This window comes from Podarcis cretensis (assembly GCF_951804945.1).
Source record: "Podarcis cretensis genome assembly, chromosome: 11".
In the NCBI taxonomy this organism is placed as follows: Eukaryota; Metazoa; Chordata; class Lepidosauria; order Squamata; family Lacertidae; genus Podarcis; species Podarcis cretensis.
The window spans coordinates 32,632,868-32,654,610 of record NC_137180.1 but is presented as its reverse complement, the minus strand read 5'-3'; the positions used below and the strand labels follow the sequence as shown (position 1 = coordinate 32,654,610).

General features: G+C 42.2%; 1 protein-coding gene across 1 annotated transcript; it reads right to left on the bottom strand.

Moving 5' to 3' along the window:
* Positions 1–16,111: 16,111 nt before the first annotated feature.
* LOC307226555 (uncharacterized protein) lies at positions 16,112–21,468 on the bottom strand. Its single transcript, XM_079995243.1, has 2 exons — positions 20,697–21,468; positions 16,112–17,301 (listed from the first exon to the last, which is right to left on the bottom strand). The coding sequence occupies exons 1-2, from the start codon at positions 21,364–21,366 to the stop codon at positions 16,727–16,729; spliced, it is 1,245 nt and encodes a 414-aa protein (XP_079851369.1). The 5' UTR covers positions 21,367–21,468; the 3' UTR covers positions 16,112–16,726.
* Positions 21,469–21,743: the final 275 nt, after the last annotated feature.

Below are 21,743 nucleotides of genomic sequence, written 5' to 3'. Positions count from 1 at the left end.
TCAGGTTCAGATCATAAGAAACTGGTCCATTTTGCTCTGAATTTTCTATACTGGCAGCAGCTCTCTAAAGTTTGAGATACAACATTTCCAGTTTTACCTGGAAAGGCTGAAGATTGAACCTGGAATCATCTGCATGCAGTAATACTTTACCAGTGAGCTGTGGCCATTACAGTGGCAAGGTTCAATCCCTGGTATAGAAGTGCAATCTCCACCCCATCAAAGGCTAGGGAAAGATTTGAAAATAGACATTTTTAAAGGGACCCATTCTCTGCCTTCCTTGTCACCTGTCTGGCCAATCTCTCCTTAGCAAGTGGTAGTGGTGGTCCCCACCATTGTTTTTCTTAATTTTCTTTGTCCAAGAGAAGAAGAAGAGAAACAGTTGGCGCAAGCTCCAGACAAACACACCAGCCAGCTTAATTTCTCAGAGTACCTCTGGGCTTTCACAGGGTCAAGAGGCATTCTGGGAAATTAAAGAGAGCAGGTGAAATGCGGTTCTGTGAGTCTGACTGCACCAGTGGGGAGGATTCAAATATGTTTTTTTGTCTGCATGGAACCAAGTCTGCTCATGCAATGAGACAGAGGCATGTGGGGTGAAGAAAGGGGATTCCTGTTGCACAAGCAGACCATGCTATGTTGAATTCCACCTGGTGTGCCTACTATGTAAGATGTTAAAAACTAAAAGAAGTTACTGAGACTACCACTGGTGATGCCATTATTTGGGGAGCCCCAGTAGCTCTACGACCCTTGACATGTAGGGCCCTTGGCCTCTGTCTGTATTAATCAAGAGACTTACTGGCAGCTAGTTGTGAAGACCCTATCCCAAATTCCATCATTTCCTCAAAGTAGCCCTCTTATTAAACAGGCTTCCTAATTTGGGTCATAAACATTACTCAGGAGGACTCAATGAAATATAATTACCCAATTAAAAAGGCTTGATCAGGGCCAAAATAGGTGGTGAAAATGATAAAATCTGGCAGCTATCATACTAAAACAAATAGGATTATTAAAATACTACACAAAATTTCTTAGTATTAATTGGTGGGGAAACATTAGGGATTTATCAATTACACTGTTCACCTAATATGTCGCATTAGAGAACAAGGCAACAATTGGATCTCTATAGCCAATCTGCAACCATACCGATGATGAATTATGCTAGTTTTGACATTGCCAAATCTTATGAAAGCCACTGTAGGAGTACTCCAGAGTAAGCAATTTGAGGATAAAATACTTGCATTGCAAAGCTAATTAACATGCAGCCCTGTACCAAAATCTAAATTAAAATCGCATACACACAGTTTAATTTCAAGCCCTACTGAGAAGCTTAAGATAAAGACCATAAACTGTAAATTCATTTTTCATTTTTGAAATTTTTCTTGCTATTTTAAATGGCTCTTTTTACAGGCGCTAATGAAAGGGAAGATAGTCACCATTGTACCATTTGAATCTTATAGCTGTGTTCCTGTAACCAAGTTGGAAAACTTTAGCTTATCAACCATTTAAAATTCATAGTTTAAATTACCTTGTAATTTGGCTGTTGGAATCTGACATGCAACAAGGTATAAGATTCTCCAGATCTGATAAAGACATCATTCAGGGGAGCCTTTAATTTCTGCTGTAGAGTGTGGGTCTTTATATCACTGGCATTAATGGCTGCAACAGAATGGAAAATTAGGGAGAAGGTCAGGAGACGGTGGAGTTTTTTCTTCATTTCCCCCCCATGAAAATTGATAATTGGTTCTGTCAGACAGCTGTGCCTTGAAGCAAAAGTTCACTGCAGGTAAAGGCATTTGAGAAAAACGCTGACAGATGGTCATGCTGCCATTGTCACTGTCAAAACAACACTGATTACTGACCAATTTTTTTGGTGTCACCCTATCACATAAACACTAAAGCCTGGCAGACTCATTTGCACTGTCAGTCAAGTGAACCACCATGAAAAGGTGTGAGGACTCGCATTCCTGCAGTTGGCTGTAGATCTTTCATTAGTAGGACTGTCCATGGAGAGGCTACTGGCAAGCATATGGGTATGTCAAGGGCTTTACCTTTCTCATAAAAGATTTCAGCACTCAGGGTGCTTCCAGATGGTCACTATTTGGAAGTGGATTTCATTCATATACAGTGGTACCTCGGGTTAAGTACTTAATTCGTTCCGGAGGTTCGTACTTAACCTGAAACTGTTCTTCACCTGAAGCACCACTTTAGCTAATGGGACCTCCTGCTGCTGCCGCGCCGCCGGAGCACGATTTCTGTTGTCATCCTGAAGCAAAGTTCTTAACCTGAAGCACTATTTCTGGTTTAGCAGAGTCTGTAACCTGAAGCGTATGTGACCTGAAGCCTATGTAACCTGAGGTACCACTGTATTGGCAAATTCAGGTTATACAAGGGCCTAACAGGGGTGGGACTGCAATACTCATCATACCCAAAAATTGGCTATACTGCCTTGGGTTGAGGCGAGTGGGCAGTACAAAAATATCTGGAGGTCCATCAGCTACACAAAGGGGAGGGGTACAATGTGAAGAAGAACACCTCCGAATCTCTCAATATTTATTTATTTGAATTTATTTATTAAATTTATATACTGCCCTTCATCCAAAGATCGCAGGGTGGTTTACAATATCAAAGCACAGAAATATACACCATAGTAACAAACAAAAACAACAATCTGCGCCATCACAGTTTTAAAAAGCCATAGATAGGTAAATTAGCCAAAGGCCTGAGAGGAGAAGAACGTTTTTACCTGGCACCCAAAGATATGCAACATTGGTGCCAGATGAATCTCCCTGGGGAGTGCATTCAACCAACAGGGAGCCACTGCAGATAAGGCCCATTCTCATGTTGCTACCCTCCAGACCTCTCGCAGAGGAGGCACACAAAGAAAGGCCAGATGATGATCGCAGGGTCTGGATTGCGTGTCATGAAGTCTGTCTTGGCCCTTCTGTTGTATCAGAGATTACTCTGTTAGGCTTCTCTGGTAAAACAAAATATAAGTGAATTATAAAAGAAGAATAACTGTAGCAACCAACTACAGGGAATACCTGGGAGTCATCTCTATTGAACTCAATACAGGTTGCTTCTGTGTGGAGATGCATTCTCAGTCTTCAACACCAGAAATATCAATTTAACCGCTGCACTCCTTGTGGTGTTCTTGCGGATGCCGTCACTTAATTCTGTGATTAACTGAAAACATCTTTGTTAAGCTTCAGCATTACAGTTGGTGATTAATCTAATTAAAATAATTAAATTCTAACTGACCAAGTAATTGGGATGCTATTTATTTAGTACTGATGATTAGTGGAAGGGATAAAATCTCATTTTTAAAAAAGTTCTTTTGGAATATACTGGAGGCTACAGTGAAGAATTCAGCTACAGTAGATATTGGAAGCCGCCCAGAGTGGCAACGATTATTATTATAGTTGTTGTAATTGAATAGGATGTCCCTATTTTCATTGGAGAAATGTTGGAATGTATGTGAATGAAATTTAGTGTATTAGTCAAAAAGCCACAGTTCCATAACACATAGTATGATAACAAGGAAAATTAATGCAATATTCTCCATCTCTAAATGCACATTGACAGCATACTGTACATTTAAAGCACTCTGATACCACTTTCAACAGACAAGACTTATTCCAGATAATCCTGGGAGCTGTAGTTTGTTAAGGGATCTGAGAGACATCCAGCAATTTCCAGAGTGGTTTAACAATCAATTCCTCTTCATGGGGAACTTAGAAAAATGATATTTGAGAAATTTCAGCATGGCTGCAGTCAAATTGAACCAAGGATTGAAGAGGAATGGGCAGCCCGTAGTACGGATGGTGGATTGGTATACAGTGGTACCTCGGGTTAAGTACTTAATTCGTTCCAGAGGTCCGTTCTTAACCTGAAACTGTTCTTAACCTGAAGCACCACTTTAGCTAATGGGCCTCCTGCTGCCATCGCACCGCTGGAGCAAGATTTCTGTTCTCATCCTGAAGCAAAGTTCTTAACCTGAAGCACTATTTCTGGGTTAGCGGAGTCTGTAACCTGAAGCATATGTAACCTGAAGCGTATGTAATCTGAGGTACCACTCTACAAGAAATAGAAGCAGGGGCCAGAGGGGAGTCCGGGTGTCAAGGAGGTTGCCATCCCATTCACGGCAACTACAGTATAAAAACATAATAAAACACTAAACATTTTAAAATTTCCCTACACAGGGCTGCCTTCAGGAAGGTTGGGTGGTGGATAACTCCATACCCTCCAACATTTCTCTGATGAAAACAGGGGTGTCCTGAGGAAAAATGGGACATTCCAGGATCAAGTAGGAAACCAGGACGGCTTCTGTAAATCTGGGACTGTCCCTGGAAAATAGGGACACTTGGAGGGTCTGTGATGTGATACAACCATGAACACAATTAGACAATGTTGCTACTCTCCTATCCTTTCTGCACATGTGTGCTTCTCTTTCCCCCTGACTCTCCCATGAAAACAACTGGAAAGAAGTGGTATGCTGGTATACCACCCAAATTTCATCACTTTACTCTGGTGATTTTCCAAATTAAGTGGGCTGCAAATGAATTATTTCTTCATTCATTCATTCATCCATCCATCCATTTAATTGTATGCCACTTTTTCACGAGAAATCATGCACAAAGCAGCTTACAACAAAGAAACAGGGACATATTTCAAACAAGCACGACAAGAACAATTTCATAATAGCATAGCAAAACAACAGCAAATATAATAACATACCATAAAACCACATTCCAATACTGTACATATAACTCGATCACTTAAACAACATGCAGCATCCAGTTTCCTGAAATGGAAGTAAGTGCTAAACATGTGCTATATTCCATTAGTTTTTGGTAAGTGTGTTTTAGATTGTGTGAAAGCTCAAATGAACAGTTGGGGAATAATCTGTAATAAACTGTCTTGTGAATGTAGCCAAAGTCTAATCAAACAGCAACTACACAACTGCAGAAGGTAAGTGTAGAAAGGCCCTCATTAGGCCTCTCAGTAACTCCTTAAATATTTTAAGCCCAATCCATGGGGAAGTTCTTCTCCAAAAGTCCCCCTGAAATGAAAAAGGAACCATGGTAATGGTCTTGTCAACTCCAATTCAAGTACATGGATTTGTACTAGAGATTTTCCACAGCATTGTATCCTTTAACACTGTATTAATCCTAACTTTTTATTTCCTCTCCTCCAGTTTCCAATCCAGAAAGAAGAACCTGTAACTGGATATTCCCCCCCCCCCTCTTTTTAGGCACCCATTTCCTCAGTAAACAGAATCCCATTTACATTTGAAGAGTTCATAGCTACTGTTGGATTAAATACTTTTTAATTTGAATTTTGTGTATTCTGCTCCCAACACTTTTATTTCTAGGGCAGATTCATGCATCAAATATTCACAAAAACAGGAATATGAAATTGCCTTGGGGCGACTATTTCTAGGGCACACTCATGCGTTAAATTTGTTCATTACAATAAATTGCTTTGGAAACTGCCATCTAGGTTCTTTAGCAACCATCCTGCTGAGGTGCTGTGCATTAATCTTCGTCTCAATCCAGCTCAAGAGATCAGCATGCCTAAGTAGCCTTCCATGTACCTATCATTTGCTTCATCAGGACCTGTGGGCATAAAGTAGGTGCATTGTAATCTGGATCCAAGTGTGGAAGCTGTTTATTTGCACTGCATTGCTTCCCAAAACATCTGCATTTGAATGCCAAGTCAAATCCATGTACTGGAGCAACTGCAGCTAACCTGTGCAGTGTAGTGGTATGTGTCCAGACTAGGACACATTAAAGAGACCAGGGTTCAAATCCTCACTGGTCACAGGCTCTCAGCTTAAATTGTCTCACAGAGTTCTTGTGAGCATAAAATGGGGAGAGGAAAACAACATATGCCACCTTGAGCTCCTTTGGAGAAAAGGTAGAGTATAACTGCAGCAAAAACTAAAACAATGCATAAATACTATTTTAAAGAGTGACTCATTCACTCCTCAGTCGGGAATATCACAGATCGTACATCATAAATTTCATGTTTCCTCTAATTGTGAAATATCCTTTTTAAAAAGTATTGTGTTTGTATTCCTACAGCTCAGTTTGTAACCTAGTAACAGGGAGGGGAGAACTCTATTCAATACTAGGACATAAAACTGGAGCTGCCAAAAATGCTTAGCTCAAGTACATTTTAATAATTTAATCACAGGAGAGGAAAAACCAGAAATCAAATTGCAGCTATTTTTCCAAGAAGGAAAGAATCTGCAGTGACAGTTCTGTTCACCATAGAAACTGCCCTGAAAAAGTCAGAATGCCCACCTTAATTTAAGTAGATTATCAGATAGAGGCCATATTAAAATATTCCCTTTTATGTGATCATGTTTAGTGGCTGAAGCATGTTAAGTTTATAACAAGTTGAGACTCCCTTGACTAAAAACAAAACAAACTATGTAATTATAATTATTCTGGCAGGAATGAAATATATTGTTCCCTCACCCACCATATGTGCACTTCAATTTGTGCAACAGAGTTTACACACTAGTAATTGTGTTTAGTATTGATGCCCTAGTTAGCAGCAGCCAACTTGCTCTATTGGTTTAACTTGGGTTTAGTGATGGATCGGTGCTAGTGAGTTAGAATTTTCACTTCACAATTTTTTTAAAAAAATGTTCATGCAGTTTTGTTTTTAAATATTCTGGTGCCACTTCTGAGGGATGGAACAACTCCTTTGATAGTGTACAATTAAAATAAAATAAACTACCTCCCCAACTATGACAGAGGTGGGAAACCTACAGCTTGTGAACCAAATTTGGCCCACAGAATTATTGTATATTCCTTTGATCACCATGACTGGGAACTGCTGTGCTTCTGATCCCAAGCCCATGGCCTATCCACCATCTAAGACCTGACCATTTGCCCTCCCTGACAACCTCTTTAGAACTGTAATGTACGAGATAATTAGACATTTAAAAATTACATAGTGTGCTGTCCTTATTTTGAAGGCCCCTAATCTATTCTGAAAATTTAAATTAAATATGTGTGTATTTCTCAAGCAATCAATACCACTCTCTAGAAGCAAAAGATTGCCACTATCATTTCCGATTCTGCTTTACATGTGTTTTAAAGGGGGGGGGGAAATAAAGCTGATGTCCTTTGGTTTTGTATATCTCATGTAAAATGTAAACTCTGATTGTCAGCAATATAAGAACAACGATGGATTTTCTGTTTTACTCCTTATTAAAACACAATTGATACTAATTTGATGAAAACAGAAATATTGATTGGAGCTTTCAGATAGTTAATCTTATTTGAGAGTGGAAAGTGAGCAGCTGTATAGTGTCTTCAAATGAGTCTTTTTCAAAACATAAAACAAAAAAATCCAGAACATTAGAAATGCTAATATAATTGTAAAATGCTTGGTATCTGGAAAATAAAAAGCTCTGAATTGCCAAGTGCAAATTAGCCATTCCCCACTCTGTTGAGAAAGTTTTAAAATAAAATAAGCCTTTCATTCTTCAGACACTTCACTCTGCATTTCAAGTGGAAGGGAATATGACCATAGTCTGCCAAATAGCCCCAAGCTATTGTCAGGGAACTGCCATCAGTGCTGGAGGGAGAGAGCAAAATCCAGAGAGATTCCAGAGAGTGTCCCGGGACTGGGAGAGGCAGCCCATCTTCTGGGGAAGAGAATCAGCGTAGCACCAGTGGAGAGGGGGGGGGCAGATGGGGGAAGCGACGAGGCGGTCCCATGACTCCTTGCCGGGGACCAGCGGGGAGAGTAGGGGTCCTTTGCTGCCTACGCCCTCCTTGCGCAGAAGGCTTTCGCGCAGAGAGAGTAGGAGGAGACTAGGCATCAAAGAGCTTCTTTGCTGGAAGAAGTTAAAAAACGTCCACTGATGGATCCTGCCAGCAATTGAGGCAGCCACGGGTGAGTGGCTGTCCGGACAGAAAAGGTTCACTCAGGCAACCCAGCCAGGTGTTTGCACTGACTTATGCACGAGCAACCCCTAGAACCATTACACATATATTCCAGAGTAGTAACAATGACTCTTCAGAACGGCCTGGTTTGCATGTCATGGTAAGCCAGAGTAATGCTTGCAATGGCCTTGTAGATATTCTAGCTCCTAGTAAGGAGCTCACAACCACTTTGCTCCTCTGCAGACTATTTATATGGGATGGCATTGAAGCCAAGGTTTGACTTACCACAGGCATCCCCAAACTCGGCCCTCCAGATGTTTTGGGACTACAATTCCCATCATCCCTGACCATTGGTCCTGTTAGCTAGGGATGATGGGAGTTGTAGTCCCAAAACATCTGGAAGGCTGAGTTTGGGGATGCCTGACCTGTCATCCAAACTTGGGACTGTGGTTAAGGCCTCTGCTCCTTAATCATAGTCTGTAATAATAACACTGGCTACTGACTGTGGAGACTGTAACAATGGTCCAGGGTTCAAATGATGCACTAAGCCAAATGTAAGCTTAGCTGCTCTGCCACACTGAACTAAAAAGCCTGTGGATAAGCAAAATGGATACGATCTTCTCTTTGGGAACCAACACATTTGCACTCAGCCATGATTTGTCTTAGCGTGAAGTGCAAATGCAGCCAACTAGTGTTTGGAAGATCATTTCCCCACTTTTCAAAATATCCACAATCACATTAGTTACATATTCTTTTCCTCAAAAAATATATGTTAAGCCTTGTGAATGATTCCATCATATGGATATGATTTCATAGAAGGGAAGATGCACTCACTCAAACTGGGCTTTAATCAAGACACATTATCCCTCTGCAACAGTTATAGTTAAGTTGCATCTTGGGCCACTTTATGTTGCATGAATAATTATCACATCAGCCCAATGAACAAATTAATTACTTGGCAATAATTATTTATCACATTTTTATCTTGCCTTTCATCCAGAAGCTCAGACAGGCCCATGCAAGGCCATTCCATTCACAACAATCTTATGAAGTAAGATAGACTGAAGTAAGCCTTAGTTTTAGGTGGGAAGGGAAAACATGGAAGCAGACTCCACCCCTGATTCAGTATGATGTGTGTAGAGAGCCTCTGTCCTTGCATGTATGAGGCTCTCTAATAAAAGCCCATAGAACAAGGAAGAACCTTCCATAGCAGTGCTGCACATTCCTTTATGCACATGTTAAAAGGAATGAAGCAAATTTCCATGGTCATATGATGAGCTTTATAACAGGGTAAAGATTGGATGCAGGTCTCCCCAGATTGGCAATCATTGGGTAAATATACCAAGCTGCAGTTGCTTGTGCATAGTCAGAAATCAACTCAAAATATCCCCCGGTTTGCATCATTCATTTGTGACTTTCCACGCACGGAATGCTCTCCCTAGTGGAGTGTGCCAGGCACCATCATTAACATCCTTTGGGTGTTAAGTAAGGTGGGGGGAAGCCTCTCATCTCCTGTGTGTTTGATGGATTGGAATGAATTTTATTTTGTTTATTGATGATAATTTCCTGCTGGTGAAGTTTTGCTGTAATGCTCTTCGTATTTTTATGCTAGACTTTTGGGTCTTAAACTCTGTCAGTCACTTAGAAGCGTTTAAGTTCTAGTAGCGGTAGCAATAATAAATTATTATTCTTAATTATTATTGAGAATAGATTGTATTCAATGTAGATTTTGACATCTATATCCCTGCCCCTGGGCCTCCCCCAGATATACTGCTGCATGTAGCCAAGTAAAAGATGCCCCATTCTCCATTCAGAAACTGGCCAGAATCTTACTTCAGCACTGGCAAAAGGACAGCGTCCTCCACTGCAACTGACAGTAAGACAAGATGTGCAGGACAAGCTGCCCTACACATTGCTGTATCCTCAGACATATCTTTGCTACTAGTCTGTTTCAGGCCACAATTCAAAGTGCTAGCTATCACCTATAAAGTCCTGAATGGCTTTGGTCCAAGCTATCTGAAAGACTGCATTGCCTCAGGATTTGAACCAGCCCAGGATTTTTATTTTTTAAAAAATTAATTTTTATTAAAGACATTCTTTGGTTACAAATGTACGTGCATTGTCTCCATTTTTACGCTGAATGTGTCGAAAAAGTCAATAGAGCGGGAGGTGGATAACATACGGGAACTTAATAATTAAAGAAAGAGTTAAATGGAAACTGAAACCATATGACGAAGTGAAAGAGTATGTTAATTATTGGCTGCATTATTATCAGGTTAATGAAATGTTTAAAAGAGAGGTGAAAGAAAAAGGTTTTTTGGAAAAAGAGTCGAAGTTCCAATTGGAAATACTGAATAATGATTTTAAAATTTTGTCTAAAATGAATAAATTGCTGCTCAAATGGCACACTAAAGATGAGGAGATCAAATTGGTTATGATTCATTGGGCCAAATATTTCGGATATAATATACAGTTAAGTGAATGGACAAAATTATGGAATGAAGGTTTAAAATTTACAGCATGTACTGTGTTAAAAGAAAATGTTATGAAAATGATATATAGATGGTATATCACACCAGTAAAATTAGCAAAAATGTATAAAGTGTGTAACAAATGTTGGAAATGTAAAGAAAAAGAGGGAACATTTTATCATATGTGGTGGGAGTGTAAAAAGGTGAAATGCCTCTGGGAAATGATATATAATGAACTGAAAAAAATGTTGAAATATACATTTGTAAAGAAACCAGAGGCATTTCTGTTAGGTATGGTAGGAAATAAAATAAATAAAAAAGAATGTAAGCTTTTCTTATACGTGGTAACAGCTGCAAGGATACTATTGGCCCAAAAATGGAAACAAGAAGAATTTACAACGATAGAAGAATGGAGAATGAAATTAATGGACTATGCAGAACTTGACAAATTAGCAGGAAAAATCCGAAACCGACGGGACCAGAAGTTCACCGAGGACTGTAGTAAATTTGTTGATTATTTGAAAAGTATATGCGACGAACAAACAACGTTTGTTGATTTGCAGGAAGCTTTGTGAAGAATCAATATTAGAAATATTGTAAAAAAGGGAGTAGGGAGGGGGAAGGTTATTATTAGAAGGCAATATAAAATTAGGAAATGCGTAAGAAAGAATCAAAATGGAGGATTGTCAGAAGAGCTGAGGGAAGTCCAAAAAGAATGTATTTGTTAGAAAATGTATGCGAGGTTCTTATAATTTTGTATTGTAAAAATTAATAAAAATATTTATTAAAAAAATTAAAAAAATACGCTGAATGTAACTGGTCACTAGAAAATAACCTGCCCAGGTTTTGAGATCTTCTGGGGATGCCCTTCTCTCAGTCCTAGACCTGACACTCTCCCACATTTTATAAATCAAGCACAACACATACCGGTAAGTCTCTATAAAGACAGCCAGTGTCATCTACGAGCTTTTTTTAAAAAATAAAAATAAAAAAATCTACTAATACAAATAAAAATTAGTTCACTGAAAACTTTTTCTTATATCTTCCAGACTATTTCTAGAGTGATTAATTACACAGCTGAGTTTCACAGGCATCTACAGATGTGCAACCATTAAATTAATTAGGCCCAAACACTTTTTCCAATTGGAAGCTGTAAATACATATTTATTTTTCCCCTTCCCCCTCTTTTACTTTGCCTTTCCCCCTGCTTGGATGAGCAATATTACAACTAATCACAGAAGCATATGCTCCGTATACTTCAAATTAATCTTATGATCATTATTTTCTTTGCACAAGTAAGTTTGTACATAAACAATGCTCAAGAAGATTTACACTAAAGGATAGAAAACCAGGCTGAATGTCCCTGGCTTAAATGACTAATTTGAACTTTTAAAGACAGAAAAATATCAGAGTTTAGATATATTACTGATCACATTACAATCGTAGAGTTGGAAGTATCTGTTGGTTTTCTACTCCGTTTCCTTTTATTGAGATAAAATCTTTTATAGCTAAACAACATGGCAGGCTATATTCCATCTACAGATTGCCAAGATCACTGAACATGAATACTCACAGTATAATGCATATCTATATCTATATAGATGAGGATCATCTTTCAATAACGCATTATCTGCTGACATTATTCCATATGCCACCTAGGATGTGCAATGCCAAACATTGCAGATACCCAAACCAACCGCTTCACATAAGACAGGGGTGGGAAACATACAGTGACCCAAATGTTGCTGGACTCCAACTCTCATCATCCCTGACCATTGGGCCATGCTGGTGGAGACTAATGGGAGTTGAAGTCCAACAATGTCTGAAGGGCCACAGTTCCCTCACTCCTGACATGAGACAGCTGCATGTCTGAAGCTGTGCTACACCAAGCATGAATAGCAAGGTCAGTTTGAGGTGCTGTTGGCGTGTATACCTAGTTCTGGCACCACTTTCCTCTGGAAATTCAACAAACCCAGCACTGGTGTAAGGCCTATTTATTTATTTATTTATTTATTTATTTATTTATTTATTTATTTTAATATCTGGGAGTAAATAAAATGAGTGTAGAGAGGGAGAGACACACACACAGGAAGTTGTCTTATATGAAGGGAGACCATTGGTCAATATTGTCTGCACTGACTCGAAGAAGTTCTGTAGGGTTTTAATCAGAAGTCCTTCTCCCTCTGCCTAGAAGTTCTGAACCTGCATGCAAAGCAAGTGCTATAGTGTCACATGATCATTCCACCTGACCTAAAAGCACTACCAAGAACATTTCCCCCCATCCCATTTTGGACATAATAATAGTCCTGTGGGTTAAGCTCAAGCTCCTATCTTTCCCAGTACCCCACCTTTTCCAACATAAAATGAAGCTAGCATATCAGGATTTTTGATGGAGAAAAACAATAGAACTGATGGAATGGAGATTACTTGCATAATGAACTTAATGTAGGATTTTTTAGGGGGAAATAAAAGCCTGATTGTGATTTGGGGGGTAGTGGATTAGGTAAATTAAGAGTCTCGGCCATCATAAATCCGCAGACACATACAGACTCTCATACAATGCGCATTCATATCCTGGAAGGCTTATATAAGCAAAATACATGGTATTTCATAAATAATTTGGGAAACAGACAAACAAATCAAATTGCATCCTGAATATTAATATTAATTTAATAGTATGTTGCAACTGTATTTTTTGTTTGTTTTAAAATTTATTGCAAGCTGCCTTGAGGGACAGTATGCCTGAAAGACAAGTTAGAAATTCTTTTAATACATAAAAACAAAAGAGGGTATCCTATACTCAAAGCATCACCAGCACACACGTACTGCCAACCTCTGCTTATTCAAAGTGCTCAAGGAATGAGATTCCATTTTCCTGAAGTTTAACATAAATCAGCTTTCCTGTAGTTTAAATTCATTGCTTTTTGTCATATCCCCAATGGAAGTGTGAATAATTTTTCCACCCACTTCTTTCTGGCATCCTTTTAAAATATTTGAGAATTGTCAGCATATTCCCCTGCCCTTTAATCTTATTTTGGTTAGGTTAAACCATACCAGATTCCTCCATCTTTTCCTCCTGTGATTTGTCTCAGAGACCTTTTGTCATCTTTATCCTTCTTGACCTGTAGGGCTCTGCACTGAGCACAATATCCCCAGATAAAGGTGTATGATTCCATTAAACACGATGACAAAATTCCTAAGGGGTTTAAAGGGCTATCAATTGCAACTGCAAGTCAAAAAGTGGATTTTGCAAAATGTTCATTACTTATCTAAGACAGTGTAATGACAATGAAATATACACACCCTTCCCCATAGCAAAAGTGTAGTTTTTGTCTGTAATCTATTAACTATGTGTAGGTAAGTCCTACTGAACCTACACATAGGTTTGCACATAGAGCAGCAATTGTGCAGCATAGGAGCACTGTACGCCTGACTGTATTCTATAACCAGGATCATGACCCAGTCTAATCCCATCCAGGCACACAACAAACCTCAACTTCTTGTATTACTTATCTGCCATTTCACCCATGCCACAGGTTGGGCACCCATGATCAATCATGGAGTCAATTTGGGTACCATGCAAAAATGGGTGGCATGTTCGCTGGGTCTGAGCTGGAAATATGTTATCTTTGTTGACCTTGCCTTGGTGGATGTTTTTAGACTTACTGAGGTTCATTAGGAAAACATTTGAAAAGGGGAAGGAACAGCCATTCTGCATTTTGACGTTAAAATATCAAGATAAAAGGCTTCTGATGAATCAAAACCTTCCTTCCATCTTTCCTTTCTGATTAATTCATTATTCTCTTTTGCCATGACAGTCCCTTTGCCTTCTCACCTGATATTCTTAATCATTTTTTAAATTCACCTGAGATAGCCATTGGCCACAATGTGTGTGTGTGTGTGTGGTTGTGTTTTCCCCAAGGCAAAAAACAAGGCATCCACTTCCTTGCCACCTCGTATTCCATTGTCAGAATTCCATTTTGTTCCACACTAAGTTGCTTTCTGTGCTCAGGAGAACATGCAAAGAGGGGATAAATATCCCAACGTTTTATGAGCAAAAGCTTTTCATGAACAAAAGCAATTTGTGGATAGTGCTTGATTTAATTTTTAGATGGATACTAGGGACAAAGGGGGATCTTTCTAAATTTCAAATTATTGTCTAGCTTTGAATCATACTGGGAACTTTTAAAAAACCAACTTATTAGCCGTTGTCAGTGGCCTATATTGTTATGCAGCATCCTTTATGCATGAGTTCAGCCTATCTATCAAAGCCAACTCAAGCAAAAGTGATATTTGGATCTAATCTGGTGAGCAAAAAATGATTTTAAGCTTAAGCAATTGGAGAAAATTGGTTAATTTGTTTATATAGTTTTGATTGGCTGAACTCATACATAAATTGTGTTGCATAACAAAATAGGCCAGTGGCAATGTGTTTGGCACTGGCATTTCAGTTACAGGAAAAAAAATATGACTGAAGAACTGTAAGAATATCCTTTACTGGCATTATTGTTAGCTTCAGAATAGCAATGAAGCACCATAAGTACAACCCATTTGCTGTAAAGAGGGTGTCCTTGCATTCAGATTATTGTTTTATTCTTTATATATTGTAGAGACATTACTTTGAAATATGTCCTGTTCATGGATTTCTCTATTGTAGATATTGCAGAACTGATTTTTTTGGTATTTTTCTTCCCATCTTTTTTTGCTACAAGGTTCAAGTCCATTTTTACATAATCATATTTTATTAACACATTTATGGGAAGCATGGCTATTGAGTTTTGTGCATATATAGATTGATTATTAAGTTTCTTTAAATTTGTTACCCTTGACATTTCTGTTTTACATTATAGAAATGTGGAGAACTGGATTTAGGATGAGAAAAAATGAGAAACAGAGAGAAACACAAAACCTAGCCCAAATATCTGCTTCTATTTCTGTTTATAGATAGATAGGCACATATCATTATGATAATGCAGTACAGTGGATGCTCGGGTTGCGATTCGGCACTTGCGTGTTGAGGTCCCCAATCCACCCCCCAAAATAACTCACAACGGACACGTAATTTTTGTTTAAGATTTTTGGCATGATTTTGGCCACAACTTTATTAAAATACAAACTGTGAGTGGTTGTTTAGGCATTGGTTAAGACTATCTGTCCCCCCGCCTGGGGACAGAACTGACTTCCGGGCACCACCGAAAGACAGTGCGGGGGAAAGCAAGTCGGGGAAGAATTGGAGCTGAGACACAGACCCTCAACTCTCACCCGCCTGCTCCCCGAAGGCTTGCCGGCCCTAGTCCCATTCCAGGGATTGGACGAAAAGATGGCAAGCCCCAGGATTCCTTTAACGGAATTCCCTTTCCGCAGCAACCATGGAGGGGCAGGCCCAGCCTATCCTGAACCCCTCCATGGAGGGGTAGGCCCAGCCTATCCTAAACCCCTCCTTCACCAGATTTATAACCAATGCCTAACCACAACCTTACAAGTTGTGACGATTTGCTACGCAGTAGGCAAAAACCACCCAGCCAGCCAATTTGCCAGGTGGAAAAATTCCTACCAGGCCCCTGCTCAAAGGCAGACGACCCCATGACAGGCATAGCAAGGTCAACGCAACAAACCCCTTATTCTAGGGCGGGTGGGCGGGTGATCCGTTGCACGCAGCAAAAGAGAAAGTACAAGGCTGCGTGCAGAGTATTTAAACCTTTTACCCCTCCCACCAAAATTGCAACATTACTTTTGCCCCAGCAACTCGGCAATCCAATCAATGCCCCCTGGCCATCTTGGAGAACTTACCCAGCAACAAAGGGGTGGCTCAGTAGACCCCACCGCAACACGTGCTCTCCCTGAAGGAGAACACGCTTTGCGTGTTGAGGTCCCCAATCCACCCCCCAAAATAACTCACAACGGACACGTAATTTTTGTTTAAGATTTTTGGCATGATTTTGGCCACAACTTTATTAAAATACAAACTGTGAGTGGTTGTTTAGGCATTGGTTAAGACTATCTGTCCCCCCGCCTGGGGACAGAACTGACTTCCGGGCACCACCGAAAGACAGTGCGGGGGAAAGCAAGTCGGGGAAGAATTGGAGCTGAGACACAGACCCTCAACTCTCACCCGCCTGCTCCCCGAAGGCTTGCCGGCCCTAGTCCCATTCCAGGGATTGGACGAAAAGATGGCAAGCCCCAGGATTCCTTTAACGGAATTCCCTTTCCGCAGCAACCATGGAGGGGCAGGCCCAGCCTATCCTGAACCCCTCCATGGAGGGGTAGGCCCAGCCTATCCTAAACCCCTCCTTCACCAGATTTATAACCAATGCCTAACCGCCAATCGAGCCCTTTACGCTCGCCGCCAACCACTCACAATCCCAACCCATTCTTCAACCCTTCAATTACCGCATCCAACCAGACATCATTCCCCAGCTTGGAAAGATGTACCCCATCATTGCGGTAAAGGGCCAGAGCCTTGAAGGTAATATCCTGGTGGTAAATCACCAAACCACCCAATTCCGTTACCCTCTTGCTCACTGCGGAATTAATGCGCTTCCTGGCCCTTTCAGCAGCCTTGGGTTGAGAAATGCCCTGCCAATTGCTCCTTTGCAGCAATTGTGACCAAAATATTTTAACGGTAGGTATTAAGGTCACCAACTCCCCCAAGTCTTTTCGAATCGTGGAGCGCAAAGTGGAGCAATCAACCTTTGCCATATCATTCTCCCCCAACTGCACCACAATTGCCAAAGGGGGACCATGTGAAAGCACCCTCTGCTTAATTAGTGGGATGAATTCACTCCACCGCATTCCCCGTCTGGATATCCACGACACCTGTACGTGCTGTGGGAAGCCAAGATCCGGTCCCCTTCCAGACTGCCTCGCTCTGATGCCAGCCCAATAAACGATGCTGTGCCCGACAATCCAGATATGGACTGGAGCGAGACCTACAGGGTGGAGAACAAGCACACATCAAATACAATAATTCAACATCTCTTCCGCACGTAACCTTTGAACGCATCAGACTTCCACCGGCCCAAGTCCTTAATCCTGTGGGCCGACAACCCCCAATGGGCTGCTGTTGTAGCAGCACCAATGCGAAAGGAATGGGGTGCGAAACCATAAGCCGGGACCCCACAAGCAGAAATAACCTTACGCATTACCTTGGAAAACTGATGCCGTGCCAAGGGACGACCATTTTCGTGAATGAACAGTGGACCCTTCCCAGAGGGCCTCACTGCTAAGAATTTCCTCAAATCCTTAACCGGGCAAGGACCCGGCTCCCCAGTTACGGGGAGCCTTATAACTGCCCCCCGACCCAATTGGTCCGTCTTCGAGTTACGCACCACGATTCTCACTTCCACAGGGGATAAACATACATCCTGAAGCAGCAGCCCCCTGGAACCGCCATCTCGCCTAGCCTCCATGACCACTTCCCCCACCCGTAAAGCGGCAAAGAATGCAATTGAAAAGGCCGCCGAAAAAAGGCGGGCCTCATACTTGGACCAACAAACGACCCTTAATTTGGCACGCATTCTACTCAGCAACTCAAAAGTGATAGGCTGCCGAACTGCCTTGCTAGGGGGAGCAAGACGACCCCAACCTTCCAAGGCCTTGCGCACTACAAACTTGGCACAAGGATCCTTGTTGAAAAATGATTTACTAAAAAAGGAAATTGCTGCAGAATGAATCCGCAGCGTCCTAGCAGCTCGGCCCAGCTGAAACATATGTGCCAAATACTGTAACACTTGAGAAGTGGAGGGAGGGGAAGATATGTTGCCTGCGACTGACTGGGTAAAATTTAAGAAGTCAGTCCATGCTCTTTTATAAGACCCCAAAGTGGATGAAGAAATGGAGGCGGCTACTCCCTGCAATACTAATTGCTGCCAAGGTTCCAGAGATGCTCCGGGAAATACTCCGGACACGCACGAGACTCTGGAGCCAGGGACCTGAATCGCTCCATCTGAAAACGGGACAGAGCATCAGCAATCTCGTTAGATATCCCAGGGATGAAACGTGCAGAAAATACAATATTAAATTTCAAACAATGCAATACGAATGCCCGCAACAGGGCTGATACCCTGGGGGAGCGAGATGACTGTTTTGCCAGCACGTTCACAACAGCCTGATTGTCAGACCAGAAACAAACTCGGTGGTCCCTGAACTCGTCGACCCATAAATGCACAGCTACTGCAATGGGAAAAAACTCAAGAAATGTTAGGTCCCGCGTGATAGCTTGCCCCTGCCAAGCAGATGGCCAGTGCCTAGCGCACCATCTACCTTTCCAATAGATACCAAAACCCAGTGAACCCGCAGCATCAGAGTGCACTTGAAAATCATTGTGAAGGTTCAAAATGTCCTGCCACAACGACACGCCATTAAATTCTTCCAAGAATTCTAACCAAATCCGGAGGTCCTCGCGAACCCGCGCGGACATACGCACCCTGTGATGCGGGGCCCTTAAACCTGCTGTAAGCCTAGCCAAGCGTGAACAAAATGGGCGGCCAGGGGCCACCACCCTACATGCGAAGTTCAAGTGACCCAGCAAGGATTGCAGTTGTCGCAAAGTTACCTTCTTTAAAGGAAGCAGCTCTTGTATGACATTCCGGAGGGTAAGTATTTTATCGAGTGGAAGGCTAGAGGTTTGCGACACAGTGTCCAATTGGATACCCAAGTAGGTCAATTGGGTAGATGGGCCCTCAGTCTTATCAACTGCCAACGGTACCCCAAATTCTTCCATAAGGGAAGCAAAGGCTCTCAGCAATACCACACAATCGCCGGTGTCATGAGCAGAGGCCAGTAAAAAATCATCGAGATAATGGGACACACCTACCAGGCCGGTTTTAACACGCAAAGCCCATTCCAAAAAGGTGCTAAAACACTCAAAAGCGGAACATGCTATTGAGCATCCCATAGGCATAGCCTTGTCAACATAAAACTTTCCCTCAAACTGAAAACCTAGCAACCAATAATCCTCTGGATGAATTGGTAGCAAGCGAAATGCAGATTCTATATCGCATTTTGCTAGCAAAGCGCCTGGGCCAAATTTCCTGATCATCTTGATCGCCTGATCAAGAGAAGCATACTTCACTGAACAAAGCTCCGGAGGAATAACATCATTTACTGATGTGCCACGAGGATGAGATAAATTATGAATTAGGCGAAATTCCCCCGGAGCTTTCTTGGGAACAATACCCAGTGGAGATATGTGTAAGTTAGGGAAAGGGGGATCTGAGAAAGGGCCAGCCATACGACGTAAGGCCACCTCTTTCTCAATCTTCTTGCGCGCCACCTCTGGCAGTACACGAACCGACTTTTGATTAAGGGGATTCCGTGCCTCGGGAGCCGTGGCTACAGGAATCCGAAAACCTACAGAAAAACCTTCACGCAAATAAGTTGCAGCCTCCTTTTTAGGGTAAGCCTGCAACCAAGGAATTAGTGCCGACAAACGCACTGGAGTATAAGCCAGGACCGTCAATGCACTACTTCCCTGTTCCAGAGGTGGAGGTGGGAGTAGCAGCCTTTGGGGGCTGCTGGGAGCCCCCTTTTCCACCACGAAAGGGCCGCCGACCTGCCAAACAAGTGGAAGCAGGATGACCCCCGGCACACTTATCACACACATGGGAAAATTTACAAGTCTGGCGCTGACAGGAACCCTTGTTAAAATCCCAGCAAGTAGATCTGCGTGTGGGTCTGAATGGACCCACCCTTGGCTTCTGCTGTTCCATGGCTTTCTTTTCAATGTGTGGAACCACATAGGTGGTCCACACATCCAAATCCTTACGATCCCAGCGAGCTGAAGAAATCTTGGCTGCCCTGCGTCTAAAATTTACATCATACGCTATCGCAGCCAATTGTCCTGCCATAGTGAAAGCAGAGCGCACAATGGACAAATAGACCATCAAGTGATGGGCTCTGCGTGGATAAGCCATTACTACGATCCCAGCAAAAACCTGGAAGCCATCAAGCCACTGCTCGAATGTCTTCTCTGTTTTCTTAGACCCATTATGTTTTTTGGAAGAATCGTCCTTCTCCTGAGAATCAGGACTTGTGGGCGGGGGTGCTAATTTAAATATATCCACGTAGCGGCCGTTTAAAATTCTAGCCCTCAACTTAGTTGACAAATGAGCCCCAGGTATGATGTCCCTCACAGAATTAGTGGAGACTTTCACCTCAGGCAACAGCACGCCATCACGGCAATCCTGGACCGCACCGTACCTTGCTCGGTGCGAATTGGCCCTCCGTTCCCAAATCCATTTGGGAAACCCCCCGGCCTCTTCACCAAAACCCCAGTAAAGGTCTAAAGAGGCCACTGTCTCATCATCAGAACTCGAAGACGTACCGGAAGAAGAAGATGAAGTGTCAGCCTTCCTCCTCTTGGCACGCTTCTTGGCACTCTTCTTGTGGTGACGATGCCCCCCAGATGATGTTCTCACAGGAGTAGGAAGACTATCCTCAGCCGAGGACTCTGAGTCTACTGCCTGCTGTGAAGTACCTGGAACAGACTGAGAAGAGACCCTACGTGAATGACTAGGCCCTGACAATGCATCTGCAGTAGACTGAGTAGGCGAAACCACCCAGGTGGGAGATGCCATAAGGGTCTGCCTCCCAGCCGAACGGCATGTGGTACGTCTTGGCCCCCGTGAACCAACCTGCACAACAGGTAAGACCGGGGGCGGTGATGGCTGAGAAGCCCGCACTGAAACCCCAGCAACTAATGCCTCTCCCCCATCTTCGCTAGAAGATGAAGATGCAGGCGAAGATGGACCAACTGTGGAAGCTGGTCCCCTTGGGGCAGAGGACTGCGTTGAGCATCGCCGAATGAGGCCGTCCACCTCAGTTGCAAGACGTGTTAAAGCTGCTGGATCACCAGCCATCCTGGCGACTAGGGATCCCAGGCTGTCCTCTGCCTGACTGGGTGCACCAGATCGCAACGCCTGAGAAGGGCCTTTTATTGGCCGCTTTGAAGTCCGGGTAACAGCGGGCCTTTTTGCAGCCTTTTTCGGGGCCATGCCTGCTTGAGAAAGAAAAGGAAAACCAAAGAAAACTAAAATTGAATACAATTAAAATAAAACAAAATTTCAATAAATGAAATAGCCCCAAGATGCAAAAGCACGTCACCCAAACGTATGCCCTCGCGACAGAACCAAGAACAATTAACTTAACTCAATACAAGAGCTGCTAAGTGACTAAATTATTAAATAAAATTAAATCAGGTTTATTTATTTTACAAAAGGGGTGCAATAATGCCAGCCACCAGAAGGTGGCAGCAGAGGCAAACAAATAGAAATGCACAATAAAACTAGCTGCAGTTACCGAGAACGGCCACTGGAGGCCACTGTGGGGCAATGATGCAGCAAAATGGCGCTCCCGCCAAAACGGGCTGAAC

Excerpts from the sequence above, each read along its gene's own strand:
- LOC307226555 (XM_079995243.1), bottom strand. The coding sequence starts at position 21,366 with ATGGCCCCGAAAAAGGCTGCAAAAAGGCCCGCTGTTACCCGGACTTCA. Across the intron at positions 17,302-20,696 it reads CACTTCATCTTCTTCTTCCG|GTCTCGCTCCAGTCCATATC; the intron begins GTACGTCTTCGA and ends TCCACCCTGTAG.